Genomic DNA, 17,474 nt, shown 5'->3' on the forward strand with positions numbered 1-17,474 from the left:
CCTCCTGCAGGGTGACACAGACAGAAGGGGGAGCTATGAGTCTGTCCTCCTCCTGCAGGGTGACACAGACAGAAGGGGGCGCTATGAGTCTGTCCTACTCCTGCAGGGTGACACAGACAGAAGGGAGCTATGAGTCTGTCCTCCTCCTGCAGGGTGACACAGACAGAAGGGAGCTATGAGTCTGTCCTCCTCCTGCAGGGTGACACAGAAGTCTGTCTTGCTCTTCTAGCCCGATTGTATCTTTTTTCTTTCTGTTGAATTTTCTTGTTTTTTCTTTTTTTTCACATAAATATTTTTGTATGTTTTTATCTCTATATGTCTAAACTTATGACGTCCCCTACATGCATGTTGTGGCTTTTATGTGCTTCCTCCCCACTTTGTTCTGTGATGTGAGATATTTATCTGCCTGATGACTAGCCAAGGTCAGAGAGAATGGTTACTAAGGAAAGACATTTGGCATTATTCCTGTCTTTTGCCTCCTAATATCCAGAATGGGTCAGCCTAGAGATATTAAAGTGAGTTTGTCATCCAAAAAGGTGTTATGCATAGAAGACTTTCCATCAGTATTTGTTCTGGAAATTCAGTGTTGAACCCAGAAGTTTTTTTTAAGCTGGGTGGGAAGAAATTGTAGGTGGGTTATGGCCCCTGTATTGTAACTTCAGTAACCACCTAAAAACAGCTGGGTGGTTGCCAAAAAGTAGCGGGTCCGGCTGAAAGGGGCTGGAGATAACACTGAAAGTGCTGGAAAATTATGTTGGTAAACCATAACTTTAGGCGCCCACTCACCCTTTGTTGTAGTCTTCCAGCCAATCGGTAGCCCCAACATTGTCACATGACAGGAGTGACTTCATTGCTCCCCCTAGAGTTTGAGAATGAGAATTTTGGTTCTTGCCCCAGCGCAGGTAAAACTAGCAATGGGAAATCAGTGGATCCGGGGGGGCCCTTTACACAACACTGTCACTGGGCTCCTCTATTCCTCCTATTCATTCAGGGCCCATTTACACATGTGACATGGTGCGTTGCAATAACACATGCAAAATAACACATGGGCAGCTCGTTCAAGTGAGAGGGCTACCAACCCACCACAACAGACAAATAATTACACATGTGCTTTTAAGCACATACATTGAGCTGTGTTGTGTTATTGTGTCGTTATGCCATTCAGCTTTGCTGTATCGAGCATGCTCTGTGTGCGTTATCACAAAGCACAGCAGCCGGTGGGTGTGAATGGGCATTTATTGGCTGCCCTTGCACTTTTTTCCGTTATGGACAACTTTTACGGTAACTAGTGCTCAAAACTCAACATACATACATACATACATACATACATTCAATAGTTGTGGTTGGAAAGGATCTGTAAAATAAAAAATGTTTTTTGCAGCTTCCCCAGGACAGCTTTCTTTTTTTGGCTAGGGTTCCAGTATAAAGCACCTTTACTAATGGTATCCTTAGCTGCTTAAGGCTTTTTCCTGCCATCTTCCTGCCACCTTCCCTAAGGTGCTCTGACATAATGACATACAATGCAGGACCAGCAGTCCGACATTGTACGAAAGGTCCCACCTACAACTTGGAGTGCTGTGGAGTTCAGCTTTAAGTAGCTCTGGACTGGAAAAGCGAACATTTGCTGAGAGCTAGAAATATTAATTATGCCTAAGCCATACCCTACATCTTTATATTGATTTTCTTATGTAGAATAACTATGCATTTCCTGTTCCCGCATCCTGAGCCTCATAGCTGTAAATGTGTTGTGTGAGTTCTAAGGCATGCCAATATCCCTTCTGTGTTGTTCACTCTTTTTGCCTATAGACTGGCCTCTAGTCCTTTGCTATTTTAGCCCAGCTTCCTAAGTACAGGTCCTCTTTATAGAAACAAGGTGAAACACTGACAACACGCTCTATAAATATAAGAGAAAGTCTTCTCATGCGTGATCATTACCAGCATCCCTTAGATGTTTTTTTAAGATCTTCTGTGTTTATCTTAGGGCCGTCATGTCAAGACGGGACAACTCGCCGCCATCAAGGTCATGGACGTGACTGAGGTAAGAAGAGGGAAGAAGAATACTTATGTAACTGCTCGTGTTGTATGTGGAATAAAACAGCCTTCCAGTGTCATTTGAATCAGGCTGTGTATAATCCAGCTGACTTGTCTTTGCCAGGAGGGACAGCTGGAATTTTCCTATGTAAAACCTATTTTACAAGACCTGCAAACTATATTGTTTCAATATTCCTCCAAAGTTTTTTTTTTTTGTTTTTTTTTTCAGCTGCTGTGACGTACGTAGTTTGTGGGGATCTGAATACCTGGTTAAAAGAGTATTCCTAATCCTACCTCTCGTTGATATGTGAAGCCGCCCCCTGCAAAAACATATAATGTTGAAACAAAGACAGGAAAAACTGGGTTTTTTTTTTTTAGGCAAATAAAGGTTATATTGTAAGCAAGTTTTATGAGAGATCACAATCTATATGTGCATACAATATATAATAGTTTCTGGTCTTTCCCATTAAATGTTCATGGGATGTTAAGCCTGTCATCTTGACAAAGTAATCCCTTATTCAGGTAATAATGAAAAATAGTCTTGTAGACTGATGCATTTCGCCAACATGCCTTTCCTCTGGTAAACAACCCATACATCCCCCTGAAGAAGCTTTGAGACGTTTTTTCGTTATTACCTGAATAACGATTACTATGACTAGATACCAGATCTAATAACCCATGAACATTTATTGGGAAGGACCAGAAACTCTTCATCTATATGTGCATAAAATATATATATCTTACAAAACTTGCTTACAATATAACCTTTATTTGCCGCAACAAACCCCCCCTGGCTTTTTCCTGTCTTTGTTTCAACGTTATAGGGACCCGAATACCCCCTCTGTCACAAGAACCTGCAGTCTATTGGTACCTATTGAATGGTACAAGGCCCAGCCAGCTAGATTTCCTCTGCTGAGATTTTACACACCCCTTAATACATGTTATGATTCTTTTTGAGCCTCCTAGAATTCTTTTATAAAAGATTCGACTTGTATGTGTTTACTATTAGAAGGGGAATACCTAGGGTAACTTTTTACTCCCCCTAGATAGAAATTAGGATAAGAAGACAACATGGAGTCACGTCTGTTCTTCCTTCTGTCATTTATAATTAGGATGAAGAAGAAGAGATCAAGCAGGAGATTAACATGCTTAAGAAGTATTCCCACCATCGAAACATTGCAACGTACTACGGAGCCTTCATCAAGAAAAGTCCACCAGGGAATGACGACCAGCTATGGGTAAGATCAAATGCAGAAATCAGGCTGTATTAAAGTGGAACTGTCATTAAAATATATGGGCATATATGCAAGGGAAATTATTTAAAGCAGCACTAAACTAAAAAATAAAATCACACCTACTATAATCTGGCAGATCCTTCGATGGCGCTAGACCTTTCCTCAATCTGGTCCTGTGTCATCCTAGGATTCTTTTTCGTCCTGGCACAGAGGAAGTACTGGGCACCGCCATCCTCAGTCTTCCCTTCCTATGTCGCCCAATCTCACACTGCGCAGGTGCAAAATCGAGTGACGTTGCAGTGCCCGCTGCAAAGGGGGAAAAAAAGGCGCATGCGTGAGATCAGCATATCTCCCCCATTAGTGGAAAAAATGCCCCTTATGTACATGCCCAGTATTAGGCATGTGCAGAAGGAGCACTCAGAGCTCCCCAGGATGAGTGATGTAGGTACCATGGGAGACTACGGCAGTTAGATATAAAGGGGCAATGCTGCACTTTTTTTTTTTTTTGCACTTAAAATAAATTTAAAAAATGTATGTAAAGTAAAAATATTGAGTTTAGGTAAGATAAGTGAGTATGATCTATTTGTTTTTCAGAAAAAGGCAAAATGGTACATGTACATGTCAGATGATTGTCTTCAGAAACAAATATTGTGTTCTTCTCAGGCAAAAAAAAAAAAAAAACCTGACATGTCTACAACGGTCCCTCCAACATTGAGGAATGACCGATCAGGAAGAAGCACCGTTTTTCTATAGTGCAGAGCAAAGAGGGGCGTTGCTCTGCTCCTTCCTTAGAACAGAATGCCACTGTGTGTACATTGCATTGAACATTGCAGTGTATTGAACCCTTACATTTATGTTGGTAAATTCAGATCACCTGAACCCCGTATGTATACATAGAGAACTTTTTATTGACCTATCACTACCCCTGAGGAAGCCCACTATGGCGAAACGCGTAGAGTACTACGGTTGATATGAAAGGGTTCATACCTACTTAACCATTGTATGCTGATGTATATTTGTTTAATATTCGCTGAAACCTGTATAGTGCCACAGCAGGCCTGAACAAAACTTTGTATGTATCGCAAGAAACTATTGTGACATACAGAGAAAAGGTTGTAATTGTTTTTTGTAACTTTGTGTGAAAATTGATCAAATCCTGTATAGATCATAAGAGAATATTATAACTTTTGGTTAAAAAGGATATAATTCTTTCATAATTTTGTATGTAAACTTGTACTACAAATGATATTTTCTATATTTGTGCCAAAAACTCTATCATTCTCTGTCTTTTATTTAAATTACCTTTATATAAACCAGAGTTAGGCACAATCAAAAAAGAGATACCCACCACACACTACTCTAATGATATAAAAAATATAGTTCATGTCCACTTATCTATCCTGGGAAATGATCACAAAAGATCGTTTCTAGCATCAGTGATCTAACATCTGTACATAGCCCTACAGTGATTATGCCCTGCACAAATATTAGATTTGTACCATGGGTTAGTTTATACCTTTATTTCCCCTAAGAAGAGATGGCATTGGTCAGGAGGATGACTTAATATAATAAATCTCCCCTTCAGGTATAAAGATGACAACATAAAATCTAAAAAAGACATAAAATCTAAAAAAGACATAATTTCTTCCTTCTCTGCTCACCTTATCCTAGTGATGAATGCTGTGGTTATGTCTCGTGTTTCTCTCCTTACAGCTGGTGATGGAGTTTTGTGGTGCGGGGTCGGTCACAGACCTAGTGAAGAACACGAAGGGGAACTCTCTAAAGGAAGATTGTATTGCCTACATCTGCCGGGAAATCTTACGGGTAAAGTTCTATTCACTTGCAGAGTAACAGTAGATATGATTTTTTAGTATCTGATCTCTTGACAGTAATGAAATGAAATGAAGTAAATCTCCAGCTTTATTACTAAATACAAACTAAATAAAAAAACTCATATATTTCGCAAGAACATCTGTGGACTTAAAGCTAAACTAAGCTGAAAATAAAAAAAATTCACTTACCTTTTAATCCTGCAGATCCCTGAGATGCGTGAGATCAGCATCTCTTACCCCTTAGTGGAAGAAATGCCCCTTCTGCGCATGCCAGAGCCTCCTGGGACATGTGACGTTCGTACACATATATGTGACGTGCCCATTCGCGACCAAGACTAAAAGGGACAGTGCTGCACCCTTTTTTTGGGTTAAATATATAAATTGGAATGCTCTGTTAACTGCAGGGCTTTAGTACAAGTTTTCTATGAACATCAATCTCTTCCTCTCAAAGTGCAGCCCACCTGGTCCAAAACTTTATCTCTGTTCCAGCTGTTTCACTGTAAAGCCCTGACCCATGTTAGGCAGAGCTGGTGGGAAGAAACTGCAAGCCGGTAGTCAAAAAGTGGGCAGCACGGTGGCCCAGGGTTAGCTTTCTGGTCTTTGCAGCGCTGGGTTCCAGGTTTGAATCTTAGCCAGGACACTATCTGCATGGAGTTTGCAGGTTTGCGTGGGCTTCCTCCAGGTATCTGGTTTTCTTCCACATTCCAAAAACATGCGGTTAGGGTTTTTTGGCTTCCCCCCAAAATAATTTGACCTGAGAATTGTATTAATGAAATATGAAAGGTATGGACATTAGATTGTGAGCTCCTTTGAGGGACAGCTAGTGACATGACTATGGACAGCACTTTGTAAAATGTTGGTGCTATGTAAATACTGCGTAACAATAAAATTAATATAATTATGACAAGTTTAGTGTAGTGCCATAGGTATCCAGTAACTCCTATAATTCTATGAGGTTCTACATCCCTCCCTTTACTTTGTTCCAGCTTTCCAGTACCCAACCTTCCTTTATTTCTATCGTATTTGTATTATACCCCAACTGTCCAGCGCCCCTGTATTGTAACCACCTAAAAACATCCGGGTGGTTACTGAAAAGTGCCAGATAAAAGGGTCCGGGGAAGAAAATCTGTTGTCTCTTATGTCCTGTGCATTCCAAGGCCTTCTGTATTACTGTGGAGAAAAACTCCATGAATAATAAAATCTTTTTGTTCACTTCTAAGATGAGTGTAGTGTGCAAATTGTATCTGCTGCTGAAAATTGCAGTCTGAATTAGATGATACTTTTAAATGTTGGAACAGAGAATCAAAGGTAGTTTAATGTACACGTTGCACCCACTTTGCCTCAGAACTGTACTGTCTCAAATTACTTTGCAAAAATAACATTTTATCTACTCAGTGGGACAAATAATGCAAGCTGCTGTCCTTTGATAGCCGTGCCAGAATCAAGGGGTCTGGCTAGTTCATGTTTTTTCTTGTCATCTGCAGACACCAGGTTTTACAGTTTTTTCATAGAAATCATTATATCTGGCTGTGAGCGATTCCCCAGGCTAACTTTAAGCAGAATTAAACTCACCCGTCCACATTCCTTCGCCGGGGGGCCACTATCAATCTTTGGGCATCTTGATTGGCCAGGCCAGGACGGTGTAACTTTTTTGCTGGTGTGCGAGGATATGCTGATTATCAAAGCTGACAATAAATATGCCCAGCTCAGCTTTTTCAGGCAGGTAGGAGGAACTTTCGCAGAAGGGACATAGCCTATTCCATTCTGTAATAATGACCCAACTGATCATGCATTCTCAAATCTGGAACTTTTTCCATGTATCCAATTAAGCGTTAGCATATTCTCCCAAATCCCAAAAGTGTGTTTTTACCTCTACTGCTCTTCTTAGCACATCAGATTTTAAATGTTTTATCAGGCATTTGATGAAGGTATGCTGCATAGGAATTATGATTTTAGGCTTGTTAGCATTGGATCAAGCAGGTCTAATAGGCAATGCAAATTGTATGTTCCAGAGTGTTTAGTATTATCCCTTTTTCTATTTTCAGGGTCTGTCTCACCTTCACGCACACAAAGTCATCCATCGAGATATCAAGGGTCAGAATGTCCTTCTGACAGAGAATGCTGAAGTAAAACTAGGTGAGTTCATATAGGCAAACAATGTGCGCAAACTCTTTCTGTAATGCACTATATGACCAAACGTTTGCAAGCTCGGAAGGCCCATCCGAAAAAAATTAGGGAGGGGATAGATACAAGACCAGTCACCCTGCATAATGAGAACAGTGATTGCTCTTTATTGCAGGCATAAAGTGTCACACTGCATTGTTGCACAGATTTAAGAAATACAAAAAGAACCCCCAGATTCAATTAACAATACGCATTCCTTTTATATTCCTGCCGCTCCCCATTTTGTCACAACTTTGTCCTGCTCTTTTTTTTGGTTACATCAGTTAGTTGTAAGTTTTAGATAGATCAGGGAACATTTATTCTCTCTTTTATGTCCTCATGGCCAGTGTCTCCATTACTGAAAATAATAAGAGAATCCAAATTATTAAATTGTCCTCCGAAAAGGAATAGAGGATAAAAGTTCCTATTAGAACATACCGTATTTTCCGGCGTACAAGACGACTTTTTAACCCCGAAAAATCTATGACAAAGTCAGGGGTCGTCTTGTACGCCGGGTACCAGTACTTACCTGCAGCGTCCGGTGTCCCCGCGAGTCCCCTCTCTGGTCTGGCGTCCCTGCGAGTCCTCCTGTGCCTCCTTCTGTCTTCCTGCTTTTCAGCTTACACGAGTCCTCCTGGGCAGGCTCGCGTTGCTTCACAGCAGGACTCGTGTAAGCTGAAAAGCAGGACGTGAGCCTGGATTGGCTCTCCAGTGGAGAGCCTGGATTGGCTCTTCACTGAAACACGCCCATTCATTAAAGGAACGTGCCCATTCATTACTTAGAACTAGTAGTGTACAGTTCTTTCTGCCTCTCAGTTCTTACACAATAGTGAGATCTGACAGGCAGAAGGAACAGTACAATACTGGGCATATAACACGACCCCCAAATGATTGGTTAGAGTGGGGGGGTCGTCTTATACGCCCAGTCGCCTTATACACCTGAAAATACGGTATGTATAATGTACAACTGAAGAATTCTTGTCCAGTGGGACATAGGGCAAATAGGAAAATTTTACTTATTTTATAATAAAAAAAAAAAATAAGTTTCAGATTTACAACTATTAGGAAGGAAAAAAAATGTATTAATCCTGCAAAAACAATATGTGAGGGCCAACTTAATTTAAAACATGCATGAAAAGAATCATTCTTCAACTTTTCTATCTCCTAGGCATTGCAATGCTGAGGTTATCCAGCAATTGTGTATCTGTGCCTCTCCTACAAGATTTTATAACAGATTTTACTGTTAATTATTTTAATGGAGCACCCTGTTTATTTGTGTATTCTGTAGTAACTTAGTAATGGCCATATTGAATATCTAATTACTTTAAGAATAAGTTTTAGAGTTCTGTATGTGTGTTGAGCTTTGTTCTGGTTATACATAATTTGTCACTAAGATCTTGGAAGCCGAAAATGAAGCTAAATTACTTTGTCCACTTGACTGCTTTTAGTTAGTTGCCCCTCATCTCTGTATGTATCATAGCTGGAATCTCACCTTTCCTTTTATCTCCTCTTTGTGTCGTAGTTGATTTTGGAGTCAGCGCACAGCTGGATCGCACTGTAGGCAGAAGGAACACTTTTATTGGAACCCCGTACTGGATGGCTCCGGAGGTCATTGCGTGTGACGAGAACCCAGATGCCACTTACGACTACAGGGTATGTAATTGTGTTTTACCATGGCTGCTTTATACCAAGAGGAACAAACTCCTAACTTCCTTCTGTGTGTCCCTCTTCTTGCAGGGTGACCGAATCATAGCTCGTTTCTGTCTGTTACCCTGCAGGAGGAGGGACGGACTTATAACCCCTTCAGTCTGTGTCACCATCCTCTTGTCTTGATAATCCTCAAAAAATATTGTAAAAAAATTTACATTTTATTATTTGTATTTCTTTGCAGAGTGACATCTGGTCTTTAGGAATTACTGCAATTGAGATGGCAGAAGGAGCCCCACGTAAGTGACTTGTTCGTTAGATTTCTGATTTTCCCTTTAAATCAGTTTGTAGATCTTCTTCCCGAGTTAAAATGTTGGTGCCTATTGAACAGAATTCTGAGATTTATTAATATTATTTTTTATAATATTAATAATAAACAGTACCGTTTTACAGTACAGTATTACAGTATACAATAATACAGTATTAATAATAATAAACAGTAAGTAGCGCCGACATTTCAGCTCTGTACATTAAATAGGGTTTGCAAATGAATATAGACAATGACACAGGAGGAGAGGACTCTGCCCGAAAGAGCTTACAATCTAGGAGGTGGAAGAAGTATCACACAATAGGAGGGGGGATGTAGATTGGTGGGTGGGTAGTGAGGGTTTAGGAGACTGAAGAAGTCAGGTAGAGGGAGTTTAAAAATAAGATGGGTTTTGAGGGCTCTTTTAAAGGAGCAGAATGTAGGAGTAAACCGAAAGGGACATTGAAGACCATTCCATAGAGTCCGTACAGCTCTAGAAAAGTGTTGGAGCCGTGCATGTGACAAGGTTATGAAAGAGGAAGTCATTAGTAGGTAATTGATTTAAGGAAATTTAAATATGAGAGGCATATCAGGACCAGGTAATCAGGACAGCCTGAATAGCAACACTCCTAAATACATTTTTCAGTAAAGGGCTGCTTTAGGAGCTATTGGGCATTAAAGGAAATAGATAAAATTCTATTAACTCTTCTTTATTATGGTAACGCAGTCAGGCTACCTATGCTGTGATAAATATGCTCCAATTTTTCTTTTAATTATTTTGTGCTTCAGCAAGGGTAAAAATACTCTGCACTTGTAGCACAGGGTAGAGGGAACGTCCTCTTACACAGCTAATCAGTTTGCACAACCTCTCAATGCATTGTTTGTGGGAAACACAAAGATTTAGTGATAACCGGCTCTAAAATTAGATATAATAATATGAACAAACATTTTATTAAAAAACAATAGTTGGCTGGGAAGGGGGACCAGAGAAAACAAAATATATGCAGATTAAACTTTGTAAAATTTTGCTAAACCAGCTTAGTGAAGTCTCTGGGGGTATTTATGTGCCTGGCAGAATAAGCGGCACATGAGGGGAACTTAGCATTTAGCTGACTGTTGCAGAAAATTTCAGCGCTATAATAAATAAATAAATAAGGGAGTCACCCTTCTGAACGAGGAATGGGACTGAACAGAATAAAGATCTGTTTGGGCACATGTAACATGCTTATTACACTAAAGCTGTTTGGCTGGAGTTCTTCTGTTATCATCAGCGGGGATTTCCAGTAAATGAGTCCAGACAGCATTAGGATTGTTCAAAGCCTGACTTCATTATCTGCAGGTAAAACCAAGCTGAGCTTATACTGCTTGTAGAGTTCATTGAACGCTACAGATGGCTTGTCTGCCTTTTTTACCTGGACACGTTGCCTAATATGATGCCCTGTTATGGAGGTAGGCCAGCTCCCTATAGAGTTCAATATATTTTAGCATCAAAGGCTCATCTCTGCTTTAGGGCTAAACATACTCGGTTCTTTTGTACTACCTGCATGACTGCTAGCTGCTGGCAGTTAGTCACTGAAAACAAAACAACACAAGGTTGTAAAGCAAGCCTCATACTAACACACAGACACATTTCAAGGCTATGTGTACTGTTGTGGTAAATGTTATGTTTTGGCACCTGGGTAAATCCGTGCCCGGAGCTATGAATTGATGATCTCTGTTCAAAAAAACATATCCAGTCCAAAGCCAGCCAGCCTGTACTGTCTGTGATCCCTGCCAGCCAATCAAGGCAGCTGTCATGGCTTTAAAGGGCCCATAGTTTGTCATGACCGGGAGCAAGCGTTCAGCCTGTGGAGGTCAGAAAGCCAAAAAATCTTGTTACTCATTATTGGGGCCTAATTACGCTTGTTGTTATTAATAATATTATTAAATAGTATTTATATCCAAAAAACATGCAGTTAATAATACCTAATTGGCTTCCCCCAAAAATTGTATTAAAGACATATGACTATGATAGGGACATTGGATTGTGAGCCTCACTGAGGGACATGTAGTGACATGATTATGGACTTTGTACAGCGCTGCGTAATATGATGCCACTATATAAATACTGTATATAAATAATATATAGCGCCAACATGTTATGCAGTGCTGTAAAAAAGTCCATAGTCATGTCACTAGCTATCCCTCAAATGGGCTCAAAATCTAATGTCTCTACCATAGTCATATGTCATTAATACAGTCCAAGCTCCCTGGACCTGCAAACTCCATGCGGATGGAGTCCTGGCTGAAATTTGAACCTGGAACCCCGTGCTGCAAAGTCCAGAGTGCTAACTTCTGAGCCACCATGCTGCCCTCTTGTTGACCATTGCATTGCAATGGAAAGTATATGCCTGTATCCCGTATTTTAAAAGTCACTCTTAAGCAAAAATAAAAAAAAGACTCATGCTTTCTACTTCATTTCACAGCACGGTTCTTGTTGTGGTCTATTGTCATGGCCAAGCAAGTTGTTTCTTTGCAAATATAAACCTAACATGAACACCTAGGCATGACATTTTTGGGTGTTGCAGATAAGAAGAGCAGCTGGTAGATACTTAGGCGCGATGTGAAGCTGCAGCGTCACTTGCTGTGTGCGATCCCACCACAGGCTTTCTTTATAAAAAGGAAATTTTAGACATTTTCTAGAAATTGGAAAGGTTATATTTGGTTCTTGGTTTATGGTTTCGTCTTTTAAAGGAAGCTGAGAATGGAAGGAAAAGTGGAGATAGCCAAACCCTCTAGAAAGTTGTCCCATGATACGGCCAAACTTTTATAGAGCATTTCTACAACTTTATCAATGATTCACAAATCACCGTGGGGAGACAGAAAACTTATTGGACTGCATACAATCCATCTTATGTATTTTGCATTTCTTTTTCTTTCAGCTCTGTGTGATATGCACCCAATGAGGGCCTTGTTTCTCATCCCCAGGAATCCTCCTCCAAAACTGAAATCGAAGAAATGGTGAGTCTGTGATTTCCTTTCATCAGTCAAAACTTCTTAGTTCCAGTCTCTTTGAGGGATTAAGTATTTGTAATAGGATCAGCTAATATGCAGAAATGAATCGCAAGCATACCAGATGATGGTATTCCTTTGAGTAACAAACTTCCTACAAAAATATGCATATTGCATCTGAACTCCCTAATATGATGCAATACCAGACGTGACATTGTTGGTATTTAAAGTGTAAGTAAACCTGAAGTTCTGTTTTGGACAAAGCCATTGAAAATGTTTTTGTTATCTCTTTTATAAGTAGAACAATAATCTGCTGTTCATATTAGAAATTCAGAGCTATGCTCCCTATATTATCCCTATACTATATTATAAGTTTTTGAATTAACATTTTTTTTTAATTGTCCAAAAAGTTAACAACTGCTGAGATAAGCCACCTACATGGTATCATTGTTTTAGTCTGTCATACCCGGACTATAGGCTTGGCATTACAACTGGTTGTAAACCTGTTTTCCTAAAGAAACAAAAAAATTCCACCAACTTCTTATTTAGTTGAATTCCTCTCATGTTTAAATTGCTAATTGCTAATCTTTTGTCAAACCAAAGGTCGAAAAAGTTCATCGAATTTATTGACACTTGTCTCATCAAGAACTACATGAACCGACCACCGACCGAGCAGCTGTTAAAATATCCGTTTATCAGGGATCAGCCGACCGAGAGGCAAGTCAGGATCCAGCTGAAGGATCACATCGACCGATCCAGGAAGAAACGCGGTGAGAAAGGTGTGTCCACGGCCTTTAAGGGTGGTCACAGACATAAGAGAGAGGTGGGCAAGCATAACTCCTGTACCATGCGTCTTAGCCTGGCGTTATTTGAGTTTATGCTTGTTCGTATGCATATTATTTCTAAAGAAGGACTATATATGTCATGTGACCAACATGGCAACTTTGCTCTAATGTCTGTGGCTACCTTAAGTGTTTCCAGTGATTGTATTATAATACAAGAAGTAATTTATCCTAGTGTATTCAACTCCAAGTTTGTGTTTCTTCAGGCCGTACAAATTTCCCTCCTCTTCGCAAACTCCGCACTTACACATACAACACACATGGACTGTTTTATCCGTTATTTAACCAGATGTGATGTGATTGCTTTAACTGCAGGGTGGTCATCACATCTGGTTAAATCACGAATTATCACATATTAACAATATGTAAATAGTTGGCTATGCCTTTTACAAAATGGAAAAAATTGCTTATTTTTTTAAATAATTTTGTATTTCTTTTTTGAGAAAGGGGAAACCAGCAGCCTCTTGGGTCACATAACCCAGGAAGCTGTGGGCTGCTCATTCTGTGCATGCCAGGTATGCGTCATCAGGGGCTTTCCTCTAATGTAAAAAATGCTTTATCTCATATATGTGCAGTGGTAATATTTATACATATTTATTACTATGCTCTTTGTTAAAGATGAACTCTAGGCAGATAATAAAGATAAAGCTAATGTAATGCATAATCATTAGTATATCATTAAATGCGTTTAATATGAACAGTGTAAGTAGCAGAATTTCATAGGTACCAGCTTTATGAAGTCCCTGTTCAGACACTGTCTGTTTTCTGGCTTTTTCTAGAGGCCAGGTTGTTGTAAGAGTTTAATGTCACTGCATTGATCCTAGAACACTGAAAAGGTGTGTGGGAAGGGCTGACATCAGAAAGTATAAAGTTCACATGTGGTTTTCTTTTTCAGACATAGTAAAAATGAAATCTGGACTTTATACATTATACATTTGGCACTTTCTTCCCTGCACACCCAGTTTGCACAGAGCAGACATTTAGTCAGCATTCCTGGGAGAGTTTCATTATTTTTCACTTTTTTTTTTTTTTTTTACAGATGAGACAGAATACGAGTACAGCGGCAGTGAGGATGAGGAGGAGAATCACGGTGAGGAGGGGGAGCCCAGGTAAGAGACGGTGAATTAAGCATTACAATCCTATGCTTCTAGTTATGGAATAGCCTATGAATCCTTTCCACGTTGGGGGTGGGGAAATTCTACGTAAGGTGCATCCAGAATTGCGCCCGCATTGTGTTTTCTCAAACACACCTGAAAGATATCAGTAGTCAAATTTATATACTCAGACCTGTGATACAGCAAACCCCGTCCACCTTCTGCTTTCTTTCCATTTGAGCATGAGTATGCTTAAAAGTGGGACATTTTTATGTAGAGCTGGGTGGGAATTAAACTGTTAGATAAGTGACAAGTTTTGATGTCAAATTACACTCTTAAGGCTTGTGTCATCCAGTTTTTGGTTACTTCAGATAAGTTTTGTATCCCTATGTAAGTCTATGGGTCAATAATCACCTGTCAATGATCTCAGGAACCTCTTAAACTAATATATTCAGAATAAGCCCAAAGCCTCTCAATGCAGATATTACTTACTGTAAGTGTATTGTCATTGGTTCCATCAGCTCCATCATGAATGTGCCTGGAGAGTCCACTCTCAGACGCGAGTTCCTTCGGCTACAACAAGAGAACAAGAGCAATTCAGAAGCTCTTAAACAGCAGCAGATGGGCCCACAGCATCGCGATTCAGAGGCACACATCAAACAACTTTTGCATGAGCGCCAGAGACGTATTGAGGAGCAAAAAGAAGAGCGCCGGCGCGTTGAAGAGGTAAAGATATTACAGAATCATTTCTCCCCTTAACTCATTATGAAGCTAGTTAATTCACATTGGTTCAGATTGTTCTCCTTATTGATGATAAGACTAAAAAAGTCACATGAAATGAGAAAATTAATGCTTGAAAGTTGACATGTCATCTTTTATTTCAGCAACAGCGCCGGGAGCGGGAGCAGAGAAAGCTTCAAGAGAAGGAACAGCAGAGGAGACGGGATGACCTGCGTCGGGAGGAGGAGAGACGGATGGCCGAGAGGGAGCAAGTATGTACAGACTTCTGCTGATCTGTGTAGGAATAGCAAGAAACATTACTAACACCGGAAGCACAAAAAATACTAATTTCTGTTTATCTGCTGCATTATGTAAACACCTCACTGCAACACACACATTTCCTGTCACATTACTGCAAGACTAAACATATGCCTCTCCTGTCACTGCAAAACTGGATGCACTCCAATCTCACTGCACAACTGGACACACAGCTCTCCTGTCGCTGCACATTGCTGCAAGACCAAACATGCCTCTCCTGTCACTGCACATTGCTGCAAGTAAACATGCTTCTCCTGTCACTGCACATTGCTGCAAGACTAAGCATGCTTCTCCTGTCACTTCACATTGCTGCAAGACTGGACATCCCTCTCCTGTCACAGCACATTGCTGCAAGACCAAACATGCCTCTCCTGTCACTGCACATTGCTGCAAGACTAAACATGCTTCTTCTGTCACTGCACATTGCTGCAAGGCTAAATATGCTTCCCCTGTCACTGCACATTACTGCAAGGCTAAACACTCCTTCTATGACACTGCGAGACTGGACGCGCACTCTTCTAATGACACTGCGAGACTGGACACTGCATATGCCTCTTCTATCATCTACTAGAATACCATACATGCCTCTACTGTCATTGCAGCTTACTACAAGACTGAACACGGCCTATAATATGTTCATATATGTTGATTGTTCGGGTTCTTTCTTTCTTTTCTTGTGATTTCTCTGTGTTTCCTGCCTGTTTTACCCTGCGATGAATGTGACGGATTTGTGTGGGTCTTCTGTGTGTGTAACATGGACAGGACGATCTCTGTCGTTCTCCATGTTGTGCATGTTACTGTTGTAATGAGTCGGCCATGTTGGTGTAGGGAAGGAAATACTTTTCATGTCTAATGCGGGACTGTTTCCTTCTAAAGCAATCCCTGTGTTCTCCTTGTTCTACTTTGATTTATTTTATTGTTCACTGTGGGACACAGCACCATAGAGTATTCTCCCTACCTGCAGGAGGATTGACACCAAGACACTTGATGATTCGCACATCACAAAATACACAACTCTTCCTCTGAATGAACCCAGCTCTAAAAAGATGTGGTTTAACTGGTTTGTTGCAGAAGAACTCCAATGGCCTGTACAGAGCCCTGACCCCAATCCAACCTTTGAATTGAATGAAATGTGAAGCCAATTTTGAAACAGGTTTTCCTATTCACCATCAGTACCCAACCTCACAATTGGTCTTTTAACCCCCCTAGCGGTATTCCTGAGTGTGACTCGGGGTGAATTTACCATGCAAAAAGCAGTATTCCCAAGTCTCACTCGGGGTCACTAAAAACATTTAAAAAAAAAAAAAAAAATTTACCTTGTTCCATTGGCATCCCCCAGCGTCCTGCTGGTCCCTGCAGGTCCTCGGGACACGTCTTCTTCCTTTGATCTTCAGCCGGGAATGCAGAGACGTTCTCCGGGGTTTACTGGTGACATCGGTGCAGGCGGAAGGTGCGTGGGGATATTCATATAAATTTTAAATCACACGAACCAGTTAGTAAATCAATAATATAAAAGGACATCATAGGTTACTCCATTTTCTGTCATTTAAGTGAAGAAGGGGTAAATGCACCACAACCTCACTGCTAGTGTGAATTAGCCCTCAAGTAATTTGGAATCTATTACCACCACTACGTATGTCAACAATCCTAAACACAAAGCATCAGAAAAGACCTTTGTGGGTACCATCAACCCCCCTGCAGGCAAAGAGTGTTTCCTTTGGTGCTGAATCCCGCAATGAAAGTCAAAGAGAAAAGGATTTTTTGGTGAGTACAAAAAAAATATCCCGTTTTCTCCCATCCTGTCTCGGCTATCTCTGCCTCTCTCTCCTCCTCTAGGAATATATCAGACACAAGTTAGAGGAAGAACAGAGACAGTTAGAGATTCTCCAGCAGCAGCTTCTGCAGGAACAGGCTCTCTTACTGGTAAATCATCAGTTTGTTCCTATTGCCTTTTACAGCGTGGCCCTTCTTCACCTCATAGGTTAAATATATTCCTGTAGCTATAGCACCTGCCTTCTTCCACAACCGCCATTGTACTGCACCGTGACACGGCCCTGCTACGTCATTCACTATGCTACGTGTGACTTCTGCAACACCATAACGCATGGAACCAACAAGAGGATCCCTACTCTTTTTGTAGTTAAAGAATCCTCCCCTTCCCCCATTTTCTTAATGTTTGTTGCCACTAGTAGTTCTAGCGCAGGAAAGATTAAAACCAAAACGTGCAAGGGTAGCAGAAAAGAATTGTTTATTCATTCACTTGTTAGTAATTCCGTTATGGCTTTTTTTTTTTA

General features: G+C 40.5%; 1 protein-coding gene across 7 annotated transcripts in view; it reads left to right on the forward strand.

The window, feature by feature from the left end:
- Positions 1-17,474, forward strand: part of MINK1 (misshapen like kinase 1) — a 76,437-nt gene that overhangs the window by 40,305 nt on the left and 18,658 nt on the right. For 3 of the 7 annotated variants that reach the window (XM_072399307.1, XM_072399312.1, XM_072399309.1), the window contains exons 3-14: positions 1,982-2,038; positions 3,144-3,269; positions 4,980-5,090; positions 7,144-7,234; positions 8,784-8,914; positions 9,153-9,207; positions 12,137-12,215; positions 12,810-12,985; positions 14,088-14,157; positions 14,664-14,868; positions 15,027-15,134; positions 17,017-17,103. In XM_072399307.1, the coding sequence (XP_072255408.1) occupies positions 1,982-2,038; positions 3,144-3,269; positions 4,980-5,090; positions 7,144-7,234; positions 8,784-8,914; positions 9,153-9,207; positions 12,137-12,215; positions 12,810-12,985; positions 14,088-14,157; positions 14,664-14,868; positions 15,027-15,134; positions 17,017-17,103 (1,296 nt within the window). The remainder of the gene's footprint in view (positions 1-1,981; positions 2,039-3,143; positions 3,270-4,979; positions 5,091-7,143; positions 7,235-8,783; positions 8,915-9,152; positions 9,208-12,136; positions 12,216-12,809; positions 12,986-14,087; positions 14,158-14,663; positions 14,869-15,026; positions 15,135-17,016; positions 17,104-17,474) is intronic. The other 4 variants (XM_072399310.1, XM_072399311.1, XM_072399308.1 and 1 more) reach the window with 3 other exon arrangements.

Source organism: Pyxicephalus adspersus, chromosome 2, assembly GCF_032062135.1.
Source record: "Pyxicephalus adspersus chromosome 2, UCB_Pads_2.0, whole genome shotgun sequence".
Taxonomy (NCBI): domain Eukaryota; kingdom Metazoa; phylum Chordata; class Amphibia; order Anura; family Pyxicephalidae; genus Pyxicephalus; species Pyxicephalus adspersus.